This window comes from Lepisosteus oculatus, chromosome 20 (assembly GCF_040954835.1).
Source record: "Lepisosteus oculatus isolate fLepOcu1 chromosome 20, fLepOcu1.hap2, whole genome shotgun sequence".
Taxonomy (NCBI): Eukaryota; Metazoa; Chordata; class Actinopteri; order Semionotiformes; family Lepisosteidae; genus Lepisosteus; species Lepisosteus oculatus.
Genome location: NC_090715.1, coordinates 3,914,215 through 3,935,271, shown reverse-complemented (window position 1 = coordinate 3,935,271; position 21,057 = coordinate 3,914,215). Strand labels below are relative to the sequence as shown.

The 21,057-nt window shown below is 48.2% G+C and overlaps 2 protein-coding genes across 3 annotated transcripts in view; one reads left to right on the top strand and one right to left on the bottom strand.

The window, feature by feature from the left end:
• tsnaxip1 (translin-associated factor X interacting protein 1) overlaps positions 1-234 on the bottom strand; it is a 12,536-nt gene extending 12,302 nt beyond the window's left edge. Inside the window, exon 1 of the mRNA XM_069181204.1 lies at positions 11-234. Coding sequence (XP_069037305.1) covers positions 11-219 — 209 coding nt within the window. The 5' untranslated portion in view covers positions 220-234. The remainder of the gene's footprint in view (positions 1-10) is intronic.
• The window catches only part of ranbp10 (RAN binding protein 10), a 23,665-nt gene extending 2,608 nt beyond the window's left edge, over positions 1-21,057 (top strand). The window contains exons 2-15 of one of the 2 annotated variants that reach the window (XM_069181205.1): positions 3,757-3,868; positions 4,388-4,440; positions 12,136-12,303; positions 12,459-12,481; positions 13,981-14,165; positions 15,126-15,238; positions 15,582-15,690; positions 16,927-17,075; positions 17,571-17,757; positions 18,483-18,619; positions 19,042-19,187; positions 19,527-19,638; positions 20,134-20,275; positions 20,872-21,057. In XM_069181205.1, the coding sequence (XP_069037306.1) occupies positions 3,757-3,868; positions 4,388-4,440; positions 12,136-12,303; positions 12,459-12,481; positions 13,981-14,165; positions 15,126-15,238; positions 15,582-15,690; positions 16,927-17,075; positions 17,571-17,757; positions 18,483-18,619; positions 19,042-19,187; positions 19,527-19,638; positions 20,134-20,264 (1,625 nt within the window). In that variant the 3' untranslated portion in view covers positions 20,265-20,275; positions 20,872-21,057. Of the gene's footprint in view, positions 1-3,756; positions 3,869-4,387; positions 4,441-12,135; positions 12,304-12,458; positions 12,482-13,980; positions 14,166-15,125; positions 15,239-15,581; positions 15,691-16,926; positions 17,076-17,564; positions 17,758-18,482; positions 18,620-19,041; positions 19,188-19,526; positions 19,639-20,133; positions 20,276-20,871 lie in introns of both variants that reach the window. The other variant, XM_006641402.3, reaches the window with a different exon arrangement.

Genomic DNA, 21,057 nt, shown 5'->3' with positions numbered 1-21,057 from the left:
CATTGCTCACCCATCTGCAAGATGGTCGTCTCCCCTCTCGGTGCAGAGGGGCGCCGGGAGGTCGCAGGCCTGGGCCCCCGGAGGCCCCGCGGGCCTGGCAGGCAGGCCAGCCCCACGGCACTTGTCTCCTGCCGGGCCGCTGCTCCGAAGTGGCCGCGTGACATTGATATGCACATGAGCTCGTCTTAAAGGGACGGCTCCCCCTTCGTTCCCCTCCATTGTGAGGAGCTGTGGAAAAAGCGGCACTACCTGGCTTCGTGCCGCTTCAGAGGAGAGGAGTCACTCGCTGATGGTGGGTGCTCTTCCTCAAGTTGGCTTTTTTGCCATTAAGCAATGTGGGGGTACGACGTGGTCGCTGTTTTTATTTCCCTTCAAACTGCTAAGCTTTCTTGTGTTTTCTGTTTCCCCTGGATTCTGAAACAGGGTCTAGAGGCCTCCAGGGCTTTTGGGTTCAGTGACCAGATTATCAGGGCACACATTTGGTCACGGGGCAGGTGCTGGAGGAGCCTGTTCATTATTAACAGCTGTATAGATCTACATGTCACAACAGTCCACCTCCTGACATGTTGTACTTTGCAGGCAAATCTGACTCCCAAGATTAGCCCGCAATTAGCAGAAGAGTTATTTTACTGTTATAAGCAGAGACGCCCATCAATGAGAACATAATGTTCTCATTTACATTGTGCTCTCGGTTACAAATGAAAGGAGGGAATTCTGCCCTTTAACCCATTTGGTAGTTAGTAGCTAATCAATCCATGGATCTTGTTCAGCAATACCTTGAAAGAAGCCAGGGTTCAACAACATGGATGGGTAACTTGCTCCATGCTCCCACTACTCTGGGGGTAAAGAATGGCATCTTGTTCTCAGTTTTACATGCACTTCCAAGCCCTTTTCAATTGTGTCCTCTATTTTGTGTTTCACTGTTCATTCTGTAGGAGTCCGCTGGATTACCGTGAACAATACCCTTGAGGGCTTTGAACATTTATATGAAGTCCCCGCATAATCGTCTCTGTTTGAAGACTAAAGATGTTCCATTCGTTCAGTCTGTCAGTGTAGGAGGTTCCCTTGGGTCTCAGAACATATCTGGTTGCTTTTGTTCTGGACAGGTTCCAGAGCAGAGAAGCAAATGTGGTGTGGTGAATGCTACCTGGAAGCAGAATGTTTTTATGTTTGAAAATGGCATGTGTAACTTGCTGCAAAAATGTCCGTGTATATAACTCTACACATACGAGCACCATCTGCTTTGCCTGTAGGGCTGATCACGGCATGAACAGTACACCCCCACTGCAGAGGGAAGTCTGTTCTGTCTTGAACGTGACCTAAGGTCTGTACAGGTCACTGCCAGCTTCTGATAGAAGACTATAAGTCTGACTTTTATAAGTCTGTAAATTTGACCTTTTTTTCTTCTAGTGAAACGCATTATACTTTTAGAGGCCATGTTTCAGTTGTTTATGGATCGCCTTTATGTTTGTTAAACGTCCCAGGCCTGTTTCAGTCTCTTCTCTGGATAAGTCACTGCCATATCTGACGTTTCCTCTTCTTCTTTTGCAGAGAAGCCTTTGTGTCAAATGTTTTATTATTAGTATTAATGTCGTCGTAGAATGTTATTGACGACCATTCGCTGTGAATGAATCATTCACCTATTCATAGGCTCCTCATAAGGTTCCTCTTAAGCTTAGACACTTTTTAGTCTTTCTTTTCTGCTTAATGTATGTATTTAAAATGCACTTCAGTTAAGAATTTATACTGTGAAATATTTAGGTGAGTGTATTTTTGTGGAAAAGGCTTTCTCTTGAGCTCTGTAGCAACACTCCTAGTTTACTTGTTTATAGGGGTGTTTCTAAAGTTTTGTGACCACTCTCACGGGAGACGACCAAATTGATAGTTTGGATATCTGATCTGTAGTCAACCTTTCTGTTCCACATTACTGCCTTTTTAGGACCTGAAAAGGAACAGAATTTCCGTTTAAATTGGTCATTGCAGTTGGAATTGAACCGGGCTCTGCAGCTCCAGTAAAATGACTTTTTGGGGTTGTCCCTGGAGAGGCAGCTGCAGTCAGCAATGTAAGTCCCCAGCACTCGAAACACCACAGAGAGGGCACAGGTGGAAACTAAAGGGAAGCACTTTTAGGACTGGGAGCAGGAGGTGCTTCTATACACAAAGGGTTGTGGAGGTCTGCATCATGTGGGACAGGATTCCCAGCCAGGCAGTTGAGGCCCAAAGTCAGAGCTCCTTTAAAAAATCAGCAGGAAGAAATTTAACATTCACTTAGCTGCTAATCAACCAAACGAGCTACATGGGCCGAAGGACCACCTCTGGTGTGCCGGCCATTTTTATGTCCTTACGGAGAAGATGCAGGACAGGGATAAGTACCCAGCAGCCATATTGCCCTGCAGCTCACAACTGGCAGCCCACTGAAGCTCAGCAGCTGTGAGGCTGGCCAGGACCTGGATGGGAGACCTCCTGGGAAAAACTAAGGCTGCTGCTGGAAGAGGTGTTAGTGGGGCCAGTAGGGGGCGCTCACCCTGCGGCCTGTGTGGGTCCTAATGTATACTGTCACTGTACCGTAAAAGCCGCCGTCCTTCGGATGAGACATAAAACCTGACTCTCTGTGGTCATTAAAAATTCCAGAGCCTTTCTCGAAAACAGTAGGGGTGTTAATCCGGAGTCCTGGCCAAATTTCCCATTGGCCCTTACCAATCATGGCCTCCTAATAATCCCCATCTATGAATTGGCTTCATCACTCTGTTCTCCTGATGTGTGGGGAGTGTACTGGCTGCCATCACATCATCCAGGTGGGGGCTTCACACTGGGGAGTCCCCATTACCTGTAAAGCGCTTTGAGTGGAGTGTCCAGAAAGTGCTATATAAGTTCAAGGAATTATTATAAATAGGTTTTGCTTTCACAGTGCACAGCCATCTGACCAGGCCTGGCTGATGTTCAGCCCCTCTGAGTCACTGACCAGTGTACATATTTATCCCCACGCGCTGACGGAGGGCTGGAAATCTTCGGGATGCAGACAGCAGGCTTTGCTTGTCCATTGTGTTGAAACATTGTTCTCTCAACTCGGCTGTGGCAGATGTACTATAGTCTTGGCAGATGATTCCTGGAAGAATCTTTTATCTGCTGTTCTCTGTATAAATAGAATACAGTTCTTCTGATGCATGTTTTTTTTTCCACAAGGTTGCTTTTGATTCTAGAGCATTTTCTTTTTGCCCTGACGTGCGCAGGCGCTGCACACCATAAACCTGAGCCATTGTCACATTTCTTTGTTTATGCAGAGTCCCGAGCCTGTGCTTTTTTATATTACAATAGCGCTGAAGGGAGATTTAGAAAGCTGCAATACCTAAAATATCAACCATAACGATCCCAGCAGCCTGGAGGGGAATGTCATGCCCATGACCTTTGACCTTTCCCCCTGCCCTGAGTTGACCCCCCAGGGGCAGTAGTCAGACCTCTGGGGCTGGAGCTGTCCAGTCACTGCTCGCACTCCCAGTGGCCCTACTGTACTGGGACAAACAGTAATCAGCTTCGGTTTATATACTACCCTTAAAGGCAGCCATCTCACTTTAATACTGCTGAATTATCGGCATTTCATTAATAATTGACAAATTACGGAATTGCTGGAAAATAATAGAAGCTGATGTTCCTGCTCGGTGCGAATCCTGTCAAGCATGTGTCACTCAGGCCTCCGGACCCCTGGACTATCGGCAGAACCATCTGGCCCATCGCTGTCTCTCTCTCCTGGTCCCGCAGGTCACGGGAAGAACCACAAGGACGCGGCGTCGGTCCGGGCCACCCACCCCATCCCGGCCGCCTGCGGCATCTACTACTTCGAAGTGAAGATCGTCAGCAAAGGGAGGGATGGGTAAGGGAGCAGGGCTGGTTCCCCCTTGCCTTTCGTTCACGAGCCGTTTCAGCTGTGGAGCCGCGATTCCTGAGGGCCCAGCTGTCCTGGCTGCCCGTCGGTGGTTCTGCTATCTGTAGAGCCCATCGCCAGGGCTCTGTCCACTCTCATGCTCCTCACGGGGGCCTGAGGCTCATTTCCAGCCGTTGGGACCGAGCTGAGATGCGACTAGGCCCGCGCAACAGCTGGCCTGTGCTTTCTCTGTTAGGCGTACCCCTCTCGATTCGTCTTGCAGCTGTAATGGCTTCCCGATTGGCTTTGGTGATGTTTTCTTGCCGGTGCTCTGCCCCTGGACTCCAGGAGACCCCTCGTGGGAGCATTCCCGCGCCCAGCTCTTAATGTCATGCTCACTGTCCTGCTCCTGCTCCTCGTACCTTGTGAGGCACCCAGGCCGCCAGTTTCCCTGCCTGCCTGGTCAGTCTCCGAGTCGCACCACTCAGACAGCGCTGTGCTAATGGTGCCCCCTCTCCTTCTTTGCAGGTACATGGGAATCGGCCTGTCTGCCCAAGGCGTCAATATGAACAGGCTGCCTGGTAAGTCGTGGGGGGGGAGGGGGGGTGGCAGGAAGTTAAGAGATTCATTAAGTTGCTTGAGGTTTTATGATTTGAGTACCAAGTGCTTTGCAGTATCTTTAACACTGTTTATGGCTGCGCATCACTGTACAAGAGTGCAACAGGAGATGGACATGGCGTTTTGGAATGTGTTTTTTTTGGCAACAGATGAGATTTCTTGCACTGATCTTTTGTTTCTAACATAGTTTGATGTTTAACTACCAAAGCTAAGCACGTTCTGTAGAAGACGAAAAAGTATGTGCTGGTTGGCGTTTCACAGATGTGTGCCGCGGGGTAAAATGTGGAATGGCATTTTGCGCAGCCGGCTGAAAAATCAACCCTTCATGTCCAGAGGTCGTAGGCTGCTTCATTTCTTCTGCAGTTTTGTTATCTGATGCCTCGGCCCGGGGGTTGTGTGTCTCAGAGACTGTGGTGGTGGTTCTGGAATGTGAAAACCAGGCAGAGGGACAGCCGGCGTGATACTGTTCTGCCAGTGTAAAGTACCCTTCAGTGGTGCTTTCTCTCCTGGCTCCTGGAGGTCACATGGAGATTACCTGCTCTGGGAGATTTGTCGCTGGTATTAGCTGTCGGGTCATGTGACCTGGTGCCGAACACAGTGTACTAGGCTCTGTGCTGCTCACTTGCTCTCAGATCAGAGAGGACTCTTTCACCGCCACTGTTCCCTCCCTGTATTTCCACAAACCAGCTTTTTTGATGTTTGTCTGGCGAGAGTTCCAGCAAGAGCATAACCATGCCTGATTGGCCAGCGTTCTGACGGGCCCTTGGATTTTTCTGTGTATTGTGTCCGATTTTGTGCACTTGCCTAGAGGGGTTGATTTGTCAGGTGTTGTCTGCATCACTGAGTTTTTGTTTCCCCATGCTTTTGAAAGTCAGCGCTATTCTCTGCGAGTGGGGTAAAGTGGTTTCCAGTGAGATCTCAGTTGACCCCGAGGTCAGGAGCGCACAGTTGCCGCTCTGTGCAGCCGCTAAGAGAAGCTTCAGGAAAAGCCCATCGAGGACTGGAGTGCAGCCTGTGTGTCTTGTGTTGCGATTCTGCAGAGTGCTGTTCAGCCCCCACTTGAGCTGAATCTGAACGGGGGAGGGGGAGTCTGAACACTGCCACGAGCCAATGTTGGTTGCATTAAAAACTGGGTTTTGCTTTATTAATAGTTTTTCCATTATTTCCCAGGACAGCAGCTAGATTTCAGTGAGGAAATTGGCTGGAGCACAAGTGGTGTGAGAATGCCAGTTGCTCTCTTCAGGTGGTAACTGGGGTCCTAGTTCACTAAGGCAGTGTGTCCCTGGAGCGGGTGTCGGGCCTTTCCTTACTAGAGAGCCAGCTGACCTGTCGTGTCCACTCTCAGGGTTTAGTGTTAAAGGGGAACTCCAGCCCCAATTTGTCAGACCGGTTATTAAATCGTGGTAACACCATAAATTCATTGACATTATAGAATAAAATCTAAATGTTGAATTAAGAGCAAAATCGTGAACTTTGTTAAAGTACTCTAAGTCGCCATGTATATGCAACTCGCCTTCGAGCTCCCACAAATTGCCATGAGATGCTGCCCTTCCCACTCGCTAGTAACTGTAATGACTATTTCTGACCATAAGACAGGTGATACAGCAGATCCTTCACCACAGAAGTGTTCCAATGTGATCCGCAGGCACCGTTAACAAGTATAAGTATATGTCGGCAAAACTATCTTGAAGTCGAGACCAATATTTCTATTGCATTGAAAGAGATGTATTCACAAGCATGCTTGTTTACAATGTCATAAGGCCACATCACATTACTGGAGGTTTTGTTGCCTCGTTCTGAGTCACAGTACATGGCTCTAAGCTTTACCTGGATATTTTGTCTACTTTTACATTTTACTTTAATTGTGGTTTGAGACGCCATCCTGATTCTTTGTAACTCGGAAATATAAAAAATAGCCTTGCCATTCCCCTGTAAACTCTGCAGCACAGCACCCTGCCGCAGGGGCAGAGCCTGGGAGCTGGCACTGGATGCATGAGAATTCTGCCCAGCTCGTTGTAATGTGATGGTCGACAATTTGCATAGCAGAACAAAAGAGATAAAGAACAGTTCATCCCCCAAGAAAAGGACTCCGACAAGCATCCTGTTTGCATTGTTCTTAGGAGTACGTTAGGTGCAAACTGCAGAAAATCAGTCTTGGTGGAACTAACATATTTTTTGGGAAGCACAGCATACAGACACCCCATAATCACAAATGTTTAGCCCACTTAGTGCATCATTAATGCCAAAGGTTTCACCCCAGTGCAACAAATAGCACGTTTTTTTTTCACCTTGATTGTGCTGCCATGTCACATGCAGTGTGCTACGGGTTGCCTGTGTGAGATTTCTAGTGATCTGTGCCTGGAGATTGAGTGGGAGTGTGTGGGTTGGAGGGGTTGTGGAAAGACGACTGTGTTTCTCTCTTTGTCGTGACCTCTGCCCACCACCGTCTGGAGGGCTGTCTGCTGGGAGCCCTGTGGCTGACAAGGTTCTGTGTAGACCTGCTCTGGAGTAGAGCTGATAAATAACTGTGTCGGAGCCTCCCCAGGAGGGAATCGGAGATCCCTATGGATAGCGCTGCTCATCAGTCACTGCAGAGAAGGCTCTGGGACAGGGTGATCCTGTCGTTCTGCAGTTCAATTGGCTTTCTGTGGAAAGGTCCATAAATAAACGCTTGCAAAGACAGATCCATAGACAAGAGGCCCTGTGAACGGTGTCAGAGAGAACACCTCTCATCTGTAATCGATACACTTTGGAACAGTTTGTCCTTCTCCAGCAGGGGTATTGTCTTATCCCCAGTGCACCACAATTAACCATTAACTTCCTGTACAACGGAATTCTCCGTGCTGCACGTCCGTTTCTGAAGTCTCATTCTTAGCTGATTTCTTATGGAAGATAGCATTGGCATTGTTATAAATTATACCACAATTTGCTTTTAGTTATTTTAGTCAGTTCCATGCGGGTAAAAAACCCACAAAAAAGACAAGTACATTAGCCTGGAAAGGACAAAAGGTTATCTTGAATGTTTTGTTTCCTGTATTTTATTAAGTCTGTAAGGAAACCATTAGTTTTATACTATAGCCTGTTAGAACTAGCTCAAAATGAAAGAAAAATCTCCACGTTGCTTCATACGCAGGTTGTAGACATAAACAAATATGCCAAGGCCCCCCAGACACGGATAAATCAAAGACGTTAATCCAGGCTCATACGATCCGAAAACCAGGTCCTCTTCTGGGACTCACACTGCTGTGCAGAAGTCTTTGACGTGATCGGGAGTTACCCTTCAAATCCTTCCCTGAAGTTTAACAACTTTAACCATTAGTGCTACAGCTTAGAAGACACACAGCTTGTCATTTAGCAAATCCTAATGCACATTGATCAACCTCTTGAAAAACGTGATGAAATTAACTCAAGGTAATATATGCAGGAGCAGCCTACAGAAGGGTTGTAGTAGCCAATCCATCACGTTTACCGATAAGATCTAAATGTCGCCTTGTTGGATGTTCCTCATCAGTGACCTCATTTGTTCCACTGTACGCATCTGTAAAACTAGAAGGCCGCTTGTTAGCTACAAACTGCAGATTTGTCGGGATTAACTGTGACCTTTGACAAAATAACTACAATCTCAGTGCAAGATTGCCACAGAACTCTTTGCACATCAGGAAGAAAAGCAAAGAGTGTAGAAGTCGGAAGATGGGGGGGAAAAAAATGTCTGAGCTGTCTGAAAGATGCAGGTGCGAAGAGTTAGCTGCTTCTCTCCTGTTCCTCTTCCTCAATGCCCCTCCCCCCTATCAGAAAGTCCGCAGTCAGCTATGTGGTGCCCCCTTATCTCTCCGGCCTGTCAACCATAAACATGGGCGTGGATGTGGATCTTCAAGCTCGCACTCATCCAAAGAGCTTAAAATTCAAAGAGCTTTATTGCCTTGACTGATGAATTACAGTGTTGCCAAAGCAGTGACAATGAGATTTACAACAATAACATTTAGGTGTTGGAGAGGCTCAGTCCTTGTTCCTCAGGCTGTTATAGAAGATCACACACTGGGCTCTGCTGAGTTTCCATCTTCCTCCCCCGGCAGGATTGATCACTGGTCCGATTCTGGAGGGTGTGGGAATTCTGGGATTAGATTTGTTATTTTGAGGAAGCATGCTTGTCTAATCCCAGGGTGTTTCTTGCAGTGCAGTTTTGTCCCTGATCCTCTCTCTCTCTCTAGATCAGGGGGAGGTGTGGAACCGGAGTCCCACAGAACAAGTCTGTGCTTGTCTTGAGAAAGCCGCTCAGAACAGGGGGGCTCTTTCCTCACAGCCTTGTTTTCAGTTGTCATCCTTTGCTGAGACATTGTAACTCACAAAGCGGGCCATTTCACTAGCTGTACATGAGCCAGACTGTTGGGTCATGAGGTGCTATCCTGTGGACAGGTTTGCTGCCAAACACTCCCAGACAAGGCCATGAAGCAGTTTCTGTTCTGGTTTAATTAGGTGAATTTAGAAGTGTCCCAAACTGCTTTTAAGAAGAACCCCATATCCTGCACCACCAAGTGCGGCATCCAGATGGTGGGCTTTCTGCAGCGGATCACAGGACAGCAGATGAGGAGGAGATGTGAGAAGCTGCTTCACCATTTGAACTGACATTTAGGCCAGATTGTGCAAGCCCTGAGTGGCATTCGGCTGGGACACCACGGTTAGCTCCCCTACTCTCAACAAAGAGTAGTCGGGACTCGAATTCAGTGTCTCATCTGAAGGAGAGCACACCCCATAGCACTGTCGCCACTGGGGCATTGGTGTGAATACTGTGCTCCAAATGGAATAGTGCCATATAGCCACTCACACCATCTGTTTTAATAATGTATAGCTACATGCACCTTTTCCTCACTTAAATAATTACTCCTAATCACTCCATAATGCTAATGAACTTGAGCAGTGTCAGGAGCTGGCTGTGAGCAGTGTTATTAAAGGTCTTTGATTTAAACAGTTCTTTTGGCAGTGATTTGGAGGAATTGTAGCTTTCTGGGACTTTGACCACAGCTGGAGCACTGTGTACTCACTATAGCCTGCACAGATGGGACGGTTTTCTCAACCTATTAACTGACTGGTCCAGAGTCTGCCTGACCTGGAATCAGAGAGTGTTATTCATCCTTGTGATCTTCTTGTGTGCCTTTGAGTGATCCAAGAAGCATGCATCTTCCAGCTCACAACTGTGGCTGTATTATGGGACCCACTGTGAAATTAGAGGGATATTTTTAACAACTGCAGCACCAGAGGTTAAGACAATGTTAGAAAGCCTACACATACAAGTATACCATGCTGCAGAAACCGGCCCTGAAGGCCGGTCATCGTATTCATGAGTCTTGTGACCTGCGCGGTCTAATGTCTGGGGCTAGTTGCTTATCTCAGAATTGATACCAGGGGAAAGCCTGAGGCTCTGACAGGCACAAGGTCAAGGCCAAGACTGTATCACACAGAGGAAATAAACAAGCAATTAAAATGGTTGTAAATTGTCTGTTAAACAGGCTGACAGCTTTGTTTTCCCTTCTTCCCGTGCTTGGCTGACTCTTCCAGGGCACTTGGTGTCTGGGGTTTTAGTGTCTGTGCAGGTACTTGCAGGTATTGGTCACTGGAACAGCCTTGTTAGGAAGAGACAGGCTTTTCCTTCTCAGTGGCAGTGGAGGTGCAAAGTGAGGTGAGACAAACAAGGCTATATATCATTGACTCGGCCCCATCCTAAAGGAATTGGGTTCACTCGAGTTCAGTCGAGTTGTTTTGCGAAACGGGGAAATTGTCAAATGCTTTTTGGGCAGGAAAGATGCTGTTCGAGATCCGTCTCTGCCCTCGGAGGCTTTCCTGTCCCACAGTGGAAGCTGGCCCTTTTCGGTGCGCTCAGTGGAAAATCTGTTGCACAGGGCCTGAGGAGCAATCTCGCAGCCTGCGATACAGTAGCGATCGGCCCATGCAGTGCCCTGCATTCAAACTCGACCCATTTGTTGTGACTGTTTTGTTTTTGTAGTGACTCAAACCAGAGATTAGGTATTGTGCTATGAAGGGATTCGGCTTTCCTGTTAGTCAGTCCCCTCGATTTTGTGAGGAGGTGTTACGGGGGGGGAATCTAAAAACCTCCTGTATTTCCGATTGCTGTCACCGAGGTGTAAAATATAACCCAGCCTTAGCTGCTTTTAAAAACATACTGTGCTTCAGCCCAGTAAAAAGTGTCACTTTCTGGTCCCCATTGCCAGTTCAATTCAGTTCAGTTTATTTTGATATAGTGCTTTTCACAACAAGGTTGCCCCAAGGCGTTTAACAGTTCACATTGAAATCTTCCTTTCAGAGCTGCTTTTGCACGACATTTGGGTACTGATGACGTGAGGCCTTATCCTGTAAGGAACACCTCTTAAGTTTTAGGAATAACTTGGCAATTTTGGGGGATTTTCCTAGTTTCACTGCACGTTTTCAAGACCCTGTTCTTGTGGCGGCTCAAGCATGCACTCAGCCACCTGGACTCTCTCCGTGTGCTGCCGTGCGCTGGAGTGTGCGAGTGGCCAAGCGACGTAACCAATCGCGAGACTGTGGCGCGATGAGGGCAGCAGGCCCTCTGTCAGTGCGGGAAGCCGTAGCGGAGCGAGACAGATGTCGAAATGTTGGGAACCAGACACAAGTTCAGCTCAGCGTTTCTCGCCCCTCTCCCGCTCCTCCGCTGTGCATGCTGGGGCTGTGCTGGGTGCTGGAGGAGACTAATTTGGTCAGGAGATATATTTAGTCTTGGCCTGTTTGCACGGGGCTGGTGTAACGTGACACTTTGCAGTGTGCAGGACCGGGGCCTGCCTGGCTGAAAGCAGCAACGCGGTCCTGCAGACACATCGAAGAGGCAAAGGAAATTCTCTTTGGCACTCTTCCCAGCAGGCTCCTCCTGGGCCTGACCAGCCTGCGTCCATCTGAGCAGCCTGTGGTAACAGCTGGAGGCCCTGCAGGCAGTGCACACACCTTCTTATTAAACGATCCTGGCTTTTAATGAATAGGCATGAGAAATGTAGTAACTGGTCTTCTTTAACAGCTCTCGTACCATTATCTTAACAGTGAAACACAAATCTGCTAACTACCATTTTATATGACTTTATTTAAGATTTATCTATGAAAGATACCTACATCTACCAACAGTGACACACAAACCTATGGGAAATAGTGGAATCTACTGCATGTGCAAGTGCTGTGTGGAAGAGGAGACTTGTTTACACAAAGGGGTGTGGGGGTGTGGATCAGGTTACCTGGCCAGGTTGCTGAAGCCGATACCCTGGTTTCTTTCAAGAAACGGGCTATCAATTAACTACTGACTGACAAATGGGTTAGATAGGCTAAAGGGTCTTCATAGACATAGTTCCACAGCTGAACACCTCAGCGATCCGTGGTGTTGAGTTTTTATAATCAGTTTTTTTTTTGCATTTTGGCGTCTGAGTTTAAATCTTAAAGTTATAGCACATTCTTCTGTTCTAGTGGCTGTTTCCTCAGTCTAAAATGTTTCTGCTAGACCCAGCTGAATCGGCACCATTCTGCTTAAACTTCTGGCTGACCCGAGCTTGAGATAAGACAGTTTAAAAACTGCTGAATTTGTTTGCGAGGTACGTTTACTTGTCGCAGGTACAGTATTTGTTCTCCTTTCCTTTTTGCTGCCACAGGTTGGGATAAACACTCGTATGGTTACCATGGAGATGATGGACACTCCTTCTGCTCATCAGGGACTGGCCAACCGTACGGCCCCACCTTCACAACGGGCGATGTGATTGGCTGCTGCGTCAACCTCATCAACAACACCTGTTTCTACACCAAGAACGGGCACAGTCTAGGTGGGTGATGCTTCATGTGCCATTTGTGCAATAACATTGTTCCTTGTGAAATGGAAAATGGACATCTTTAAAAAAAAAAATAGCTGTATGTGTTTTTCTGATGACTGATGATGTGAAACAGCCAGAACTAATTCACACTCTCATATGTTTTACAGGTATAGCATTCACAGACCTTCCTGTAAGTATTGCTGACTTTTTCAATACATCCTTCATTCTTCTATGAATCACTAAATTTTATTTTTTAGAGAGCTTTTAACGTTATCACACTCTAAAGCAGTGGCAGGTCTTAGATATTGAAAGCCTGGGTTTAGCTTCAAAATACCAGCCTGATTTGTTAAGAGAGACTGTAAGAATTAATCACAGAATTATTTGCAAATGGACGTTTTTTCTTTTGCTTCGTGACACCTCTCGTAGGCACTGAGTCTGCTTGCCCTACACAGTAAACCTGATTCCTGAATGCAGGCTGAGTTCTATGATCCAGGTGTCACGGGTTCGAGCCTGGGCATGGCCAGTCGATTGTGACTGGAATTCCCTGAGCAGCAGCACACAATGGGTTAAGTTCCGCCCAGGGAGCAGTTGTAATGAATCGGCAGGGCTCTCTCAGCTCCCAGTAGCACGGCGACCCCTGGGCGACCTCTGGGGTGCTGTCGGCAGGGGGTGCATCTCTCCTCCGGTCGCAGAGCAGCGCAGGTTAAAAACCAGACCAGGGGGGCAGGCCGTGTGCCCCATCTGGCAACAAGCGTGTTGGGAGAGTCTGCCTGCACTCCCTTCCTCGGTGTCCCAGTGAGCCGACATGAGATGCACTCGCAGCTGACGAATCCAGATCAGGAGGACCTGAATTTGAAGGGGAGCTGCAATGCAATTTTCATGTTTCAGGGTTAGAAAGCATCAGCATTGATGAGAGGATTTCAAACCGCAATAAAAGTCAAATGTACACGGTAACTTGTAGAATCTCCAGTTTGCATCACAACGTAGACAACATTTCCAGGTGTGCTCAGTGCCATGTTCTGTGATTCAGAATGAGGCAATAAAGCTTCTGGTGACGTGGAGCGGCATAATGACATTGTAAACAAGCGGGCTGCCGAATATCGCTCTTTTAATTCAATTGAAATACTGCTCTCCACTTCCAGACGGTTTTTGCCGACAAATACTACTTGTTAAATCTGGCAGCTGGTCACATTGGAACATTTCTGTGGTGAAATGTCTGCTGCACAACCTGTACTTATTCACCTGTGCCTCAGATTAGTCAATACAGAGACTAGTGAGCGCGAAGGGCCGCTTCACATTGCAGTGAGCCAGCTCGGACTTGCCCATGGCGAGACCAGTGCTTTGCCACAACATGGCGACTTACACTTCATTCATAAAGATCACGATTTTGTGCTTAATGCGCAATTTCTAATTTAGTTTTTTCTATAATGTCAATTAATTTATTTTGTTATCCAGATTTAATAACCGGTCTGAGAAATTGGGACTGCAGCTCCCCTTTTAAAGTCTAAATAAAAAAAAGGTTCCATGCTTGGCTGACTTGAGCATGGAGTCAGGTTAAAAGCTATCAGTGATATGCATCACTCCGACGCAGGGCCAAGAGTCACTGAGCGCGGTCTTGGGGTTGTGGGATCACCGCCGGTGCATGACAGGGCGTCTTATCGTTGTGCCCCCTCCCTCCGCCCCTCCCAGCCCAATCTGTACCCAACGGTGGGCCTGCAGACGCCTGGCGAGATCGTGGACGCCAACTTCGGGCAGCAGCCCTTCGTGTTCGACATTGAGGACTACATGAGCGAGTGGAGAGCCAAGATCCACAGCATGATCGCGCGCTTCCCCATCGGAGAGAGGCTGGGCGAGTGGCAAACCGTGCTGCAGAAGTAAGAGACCGCAGGCAGGGGGCGCTCTGACCTTCTTTCCTTTGTGCCTTGGAACAGCTTCACGTCTGGTTGTTTTTTTAGCTTAAGATGTTTAGAAGGAAAGATGAGTTGTAATAAAAGTACAAATATAGTAAAGGTATAGTTGAGTAACTCTAATGCTAGTTATGCGGTGCATTCACTGTGTTTGGGCCCCTTGATGTAGTGATTTAGTGTCATTTTGCACAGCAATAATTTAGATGTTGTTCTAATTTGTGTATTATGCTGTCAGTGATGGACTGGCTAAGACTCTGAGTACTGTACTTAGATTGCTAATTTTATCAAAGTAGTTCAAGTCTGAGGTGGACTTGAGGAAAAGAAGGAAAAAGCCTTTTTGCATATGATAATAAGGGAATTTCGGAAAGGATAATAAACTTTATTTCATATAGCGCCTTAAAAGTGGCTGCTCAAAGCACTTTACACACATTTAGAGGAGATATTAGATGTAGGAAAGCCGAAGGGGGTCACAGAACCAGATAAGGATCTGTGCCTGTGGCTGGAAGGTTGCCGGTTCAAATCCTGCAGCTGGCAGAGGAATCCCTCTCCGTTGGGCCCCTGAGCAAGGCCCTTAACCCCAACTGCTCCAGGGGTGCCGTACAATGGCTGACCCTGCGCTCTGACCCCAGGCTCTCTCCCTGTCTGTGTGTCTCATGGAGACCAAGCTGGGGTCTGTGAAAAGATCATTCCTAATGCAAGAAATTGTAAAGGGTTAATAAAGTGATGTTGTTATTATTATTATTATTATTATTATTATTATTATTATTATTATAAAAGACCTTCTAAAGTAGAAGAAGAGAAATACAGTGAATTAATACAACAATTCCTGGTAATCTGTTAAAGCAATTTGTTGTAAGTGCGTTTCTGTGCCATTCATCCACGGTTCTGCTTTCATTTTAATGACACTGCTTCTTCGTGTTCTCCCAGTATGGTGTCTAGCTACCTGGTGCATCATGGGTACTGTGCTACAGCTACTGCCTTTGCGCGGGCCACAGAAACCATGATTCAAGAGGAGCAGTCTTCAATAAAGAACAGACAGAGTAAGACTCCCACGCACCCACCTTCAACTGCGCTGTCTGACAGGCCTCTGTTATGCTTCCTGTCAGCCGTCGGTGGAGACGGCACCACCGAGTTTCCTGACTGTACTCACTGATCAACTCTCTGACTTGCATTGGGACAGAAAAGAAAATGCTGCATTAACCATATGTGAACAAAACTATGAAAACTTATGTTTTTTTGTTGTTCATTGAAATGTCCTGAACAGCGACTGCTTGTTCACTTTGATCATCTGTGTTAACTGGATTATCCATCCCAGTAGCTCTTCCTGGTGTGGCGGAGTGACTGCTCTACTCTGACCTGTGCTCTTTTTTTTTTGCTTTACAGGAATACAGAAGTTAGTATTAGCGGGCAGGGTTGGAGAAGCCATAGAGGCGACACAACAGCTGTATCCCGGACTTTTAGAGCACAACCCTAATTTACTATTCATGTTAAAGTAAGTCTCACAATTCCCCGTATTGCGTGGTTTTGTAAAGCACACAGACCAAAGTTATTGACTGAAAAGTGGCCAAAGGTTTTGGAGCTCAGAGCCGTTATCGGGAAAGCAGCCAAATGGTGAATTTGTGACTGAAGCAACGCTGGGCTGGAATAAAACAAACACAGGGCATGGAAGTGAGTTACAGGGGGACTTTCACAGTTGGGACAATACGAGGAAATGAGGGCCGGTTTCAGAAGCTGCACTTGGTGTGGTTTTTAAAAAAATGTGTTAGTCTTTTTTTTTTGGAGAGTGAGAGAGAACGAAAAGAATAAAGTCGCGTCCAACGGTCGCATCGGACTAGAGCACAGCTGACGTTCTTTATTAAGGCGTGATGGTAAAATGAGCAAAGGAGCAGTCTCCCAGGAGCCCCCCGGGCCCGGCAGGGGGCCTGTGGGCCAGGGCCGGGGCGGAGCAGCGTTTCTGCCCTCTCCGAACCGCAAGATTACAGCAGATGTCCCAGCCTGATCAAGGCTGGTCTCAGACCCTAGGGCCCTACCGAGTGAGGCTCCCTCCCTTCAAAAGATGTTTTCCTCAGAATTAAACTCGGGCGAAGCAACAGTGCGAGCAATCCCAGCTGCACTGAGAGCGCCGTGATGGATATTCTTGCACCTGGGGATCGCGTTACTTACTGGAGCCCTTCTGAAAAGGAAGGCAGAAAATTAGAGGAAAGCCTCATGGAAGCCTTAGTAATTTAGAAAACCCAGAACACATGGAAAGAGTTTGCCTTTTGAATGAATTGTGTTGAGTGGTGGCTTGAAGTAGTGTTTGTGCATCTGGTTTGAAAACGCCGTCTCGAGTTACAGTATGTGTGCAAGCCCAGTTAACTTGTCAGATTAATTTGTGGGCGCCTCCGAGCATGTACGACAAGCTTGATTAATTTTACAGCTTTCATCTTCTACTGCTTTTTTGGACTCATTTCAAATTAGGATATAATGACATATTACCATCAGTAATGAAAAGTACAGTAATTGTTTCCTTCCTTCCTTTGGTTCGAGGAGGGAGCTCGCGTTTCTGAAACAGAAGCACTTTAATTTGAGAGTTTCTGCCAGAAAGTCTGCAGGGGCCGTTCTGTGCGTCTGTACGGAGGTCAGGCCTGCTGTCCTGGGTCAGGGGTCAGGGGTCAGGGGTCAGGGGTCAGCAGGTGGAAAGGGCAGGGCCTGGCGTGAGGCCTCACGGTCCCTGTCGCCCCCCCAGGTGCCGGCAGTTTGTGGAGATGGTGAACGGCACGGACAGCGAGGTCCGCTGCTTCAGCAGTCGCTCCCCCAAGTCGCAGGACAGCTACCCCTGCTCGCCCAGCCTGAGCCCACGGCACGGGGCAGCCAACCCACACCTCCACGCCACAGGTACGGCGGCACAGCTCTGGGCCTCTGAGCCCACCTGCCCTTTGCATGGTCGTATTACTTTGTGTCGACACAAAGGGAATGTGCAGCTGCCAGGGCCTTGTGAGCCCCCGAGGCTGTCTCTTACAGGGCAGTTAGCAATGCGTCTCTCCATACAGCCCCGCAGGATCACAGGGGCTGCTGGCATATTGACTGTGTTGCTGGGTTTCCAAGCAAGGATATCCAGGCCAGCCTGTAGCTGTTGTGGAATTGCAGCCGTAGTCAGTGGAGGGCATAACTCAGGAGATGGGCTCGGCCTGCAACCAAGCAAGTGGAGCTATTGAATGAACCACCGAGGAGCTCCTCTGCTATGTTCTGCTTTGATGCTTGTGTGTTGTGTTGCGAGAGAGACATGGACTGTTCTGTGTGTGTCTAGGGTGTGTCAGTGTGTGTGTTAGCGATTGCTGTGCAGTCTGTGCCCTGTGCCTCATGGACATTTCCTCTTGCTGCCAGGAGCAGACAGTCCTACCTGCAGCAATGGGGTGGCTCCGGGGAAGAGCAAACAGAACCACAGTAAATACCCCGGGCTCAGCTCCACCTCCTCCTCTTCCTCCTCCTCCCCTTCCTCAGTCAACTACTCCGAGTCCAACTCCACAGACTCCACCAAGTCCCAGCCGCACAGCAGCACCAGCAATCAAGAGACAAGGTGAGCAGAGCACATGGGGCCAGTCTGGCTCCTGCAGCTGTCGGCTGGTCAGTGATCCAGACGCCCAGCTGGGGGCTGTGCGAGGTCTCACACTGACCCTGCAGTGTCGGCTTCAGATTTTCTAAACGTAAGAAAATATGGGAACAGTTGAAAGAGTTGGAATTGAACAACGGTAATTTCCTCTGTGAACAGATTTTTAAGGAAATGTTTTTAATAGATTTACTTAATTTTCTGATGAAATAACTTCAATGAATTAACCTATCTAAATTAGCTTATGCAGTGTAGTGCTTGTGCTATTTTTTTCTGGGAGCAGAATACAACATCACTAGGATTCTAATATTTGTAAACGAGAGAGCCATCTTTTCAACCGGTGTATATTTGTAAGAGTTCAGAAGCAGGTACAGTGGACTTGTAAGTGGATTTGTAAGCAGTAATATGCTAAATTATGAAGAAAATTCAGAAACTTGCTTGTTCAAAGAAGGCTTTCTTGTCTTTTCCATATCTATTGGGATTTTGGAATCGTGACAAAATGAGGAGCATACTTCTGTACTCCCCCTAGTGTTCACTGTGGAGGTTTGCATCGTGTGACCTCTGTCACTAGCTGTTCTGCAAGAATATTCCAGTGGAAGGAACTGCATTTGCTGTTCGATTTCTGTATGAAATAAATGAAAACTTTAAAGGATAACGAGAAAACAAATAGTTGTTTGCACGTCTTTGATTTCCAGTGACAGTGAAATGGAGATCGAGCCTGAGCACTACACCAACGGGGTCCTGGAGAACTCCTCTCGGATAATGAACGGTACCTACAAGCACGAGGAGATCCTGCAGACAGACGAGTCCAGTGTGGGGAACGGCATGGCAGGTGTGCTCTGGTCTTCTATTCAAAGGAGCAGGGGCGTAACCACGGTGACCTGTCTACCCTCCACTCGCCTTGAGTAGCCTGACCTGCCTAAAGCTCCCCCTTAATTCAGTTTGTGAAACAGGTTGTCCCTTTCCCCTGATCTGCTGTGTAAGAGGGGCTGCTGCTGCAGAATAGCTGCTGTGTCACCCAGGTGGGGCTGCATTCTGTGATGAAAATTGCAGTATAGTTGCAAGGAAATTATTATTAGTAGTAGAAATACTACTGTTCAGTTAGCAGCGAGAGAGAGGAGGGAGATGGGGTTGGGCCTGTGGCAGAGAAGTGTCCTAAGCTGAGTCAGCTTGAGAAGTGCTCGTCAGGTGACTTGCTTTGCCCTTTTCTTTACCCTTTAACCCTTGACCTCTGCTGTTCCGCCCACTTGCCAGAGGACAGCTGTGCACCCAGGCAGCTGTGCGGAGGCAACCAGGCTGCCACGGAGCGGATGATTCAGTTTGGCCGCGAGCTGCAGGCCCTCAACGAGAAACTGGGCCGGGAATATGGCAAAAACACCACGCACAAGAAGATGCTGCAGGTACGAGTCCGGGCGGCAGCATGGGGGCTCACGGTGGCGCTAGCGAGCAGTGCAGGGGAGAAACACTTCCAAATCCAAACACCGCCTTCTGTGTGACGCTTGCATACATCGCTAAGACGCTCTGAGTGCACAAAACAGAAGGATTTTTGTGCTGGGAAATCTGTCCGTCCCAGTGATTTTGATCCTGTGTCCTTGTCTGGGCTGTCTAGGCCTGCTGGGAGGACACACCCCACGCTGATGGGGCTCAGTATGTCAGGACAGTGGGCGCCTTCGATAGCCGCCACAGGGGCGCGGGTGGAAGTGGGGTTGTGGGCTCTGCAGTGTTGGTCTGTCTTGCAGGATGCGTTCAGCCTGTTGGCGTATTCGGACCCCTGGAACTGCCCGGTGGGGCAGCAGCTGGACCCCATGCAGAGGGAATCCATCTGTTCCGCTCTCAACAGCGCCATCCTGGGTAAGAGCTGGGGCCCAGGCCGCCAACACTGAGCTCCAGAGCCGCGGCTTTGAGTTTCCCTTTCCAGTCCCTGCTCCAGCAGTGCCAGGGACACCCATTTTCCCTGGCTGGGGGCCCAGGTGAGACGGCTCGTTGAAGACCCGGAGGGGGGGGGCGTCTGCTCATCAGGGTGGTGACAAGGGAGAGTGAGGACACAGCACAGGTCTGCGGCCCCCACCCCTTCCGCTGTTCCTACCAGCTGGGTTCTCCTTTACATAATCGAACCCTTAGAAGACCTGATGAAAGGGTGAACCGGCGCTCTTTCATGTTCTTCAGGTCCTGAATGCGTAGGAGGTGACTTAACTATTTTAATAGGTAAATCAAGACCTTCAAATTCTGAGCAGAAACAAAAACATGTCAGGATTCAGCAGGGGAAGGAGCTCGGTTGGAAAGAGGGCTGGGGAGCCCTGAAAGAGTCGGGGGTCTTTTCAGTCCTGTGCTTCTGCCCCTCCCCAGAGTCCCAGAACCTGCCGAAGCAGCCCCCCCTGATGCTGGCGCTGGGCCAGGCCACCGAGTGTGTCCAGCTGATGGCCCGTGTGCGCTCCGGCTCCTGCTCCTTCGCCAGGATCGACAACTTCTTGCACTAGCGCCAGCTGAGGTGAGCTCCCACAGTCCCACAGCCCCACAATCACCCCATAGTCCCCCCAGAATTCCTCCACAATCACCCCTCAGTCTGATCCCACAGCCCCACAATCACCCCTCAGTCTGATCCCACAACCCCACAGTCACCCCTCAGTCTGATCCCACAGCCCCACAATCACCCCTCAGTCTGATCCCACAGCCCCACAATCACCCCTCAGTCTGATCCCACAACCCCACAATGCCCCCACAGTCCCAAGAGGGGAAGTTTATAATACTTCTAAAGCAGTCTGGTCTGACTTTCCGGAATGCTCTCTTGTTGCATCTACTGCCATCTACTGTTGCAAGGCGATATTGCATCTTGTCACAGTCTTGCCAGCTGGTCCTGAAATGGAACGTCAAATACCCATCTTATTAGAGTTATAATGGGCTTGTATGATGGTTTATGTTCTAAGGTGAAAGGTTTAATGTCTTTGCCATTTTTCCTTTTTATTTTTTAAGCATTTGTGTGCATTGCAGCTGAATGAATAGCTATTACTACCATATTTAATGTTTTACAGGGCGGTTGATTTTGATTGCTTGTACTGTTTTCAGTTATTTTTTGTCTTTTCTCAGGCAATGTACAGGACAGCGTACGAGCGGACTTTCAGTGGCCAAGGAGATCAAGGAGAGCCTGAGTTTGAATTGGTGTGCTGTTTTCCCTTTGGTGGAGTCTTGAAGAGTAGATAAATACAACACAAGAAAGGCTTTTTTAATTTTGTATTATCAGATACAGATTGTGTGACACTATTTAAAGATTAA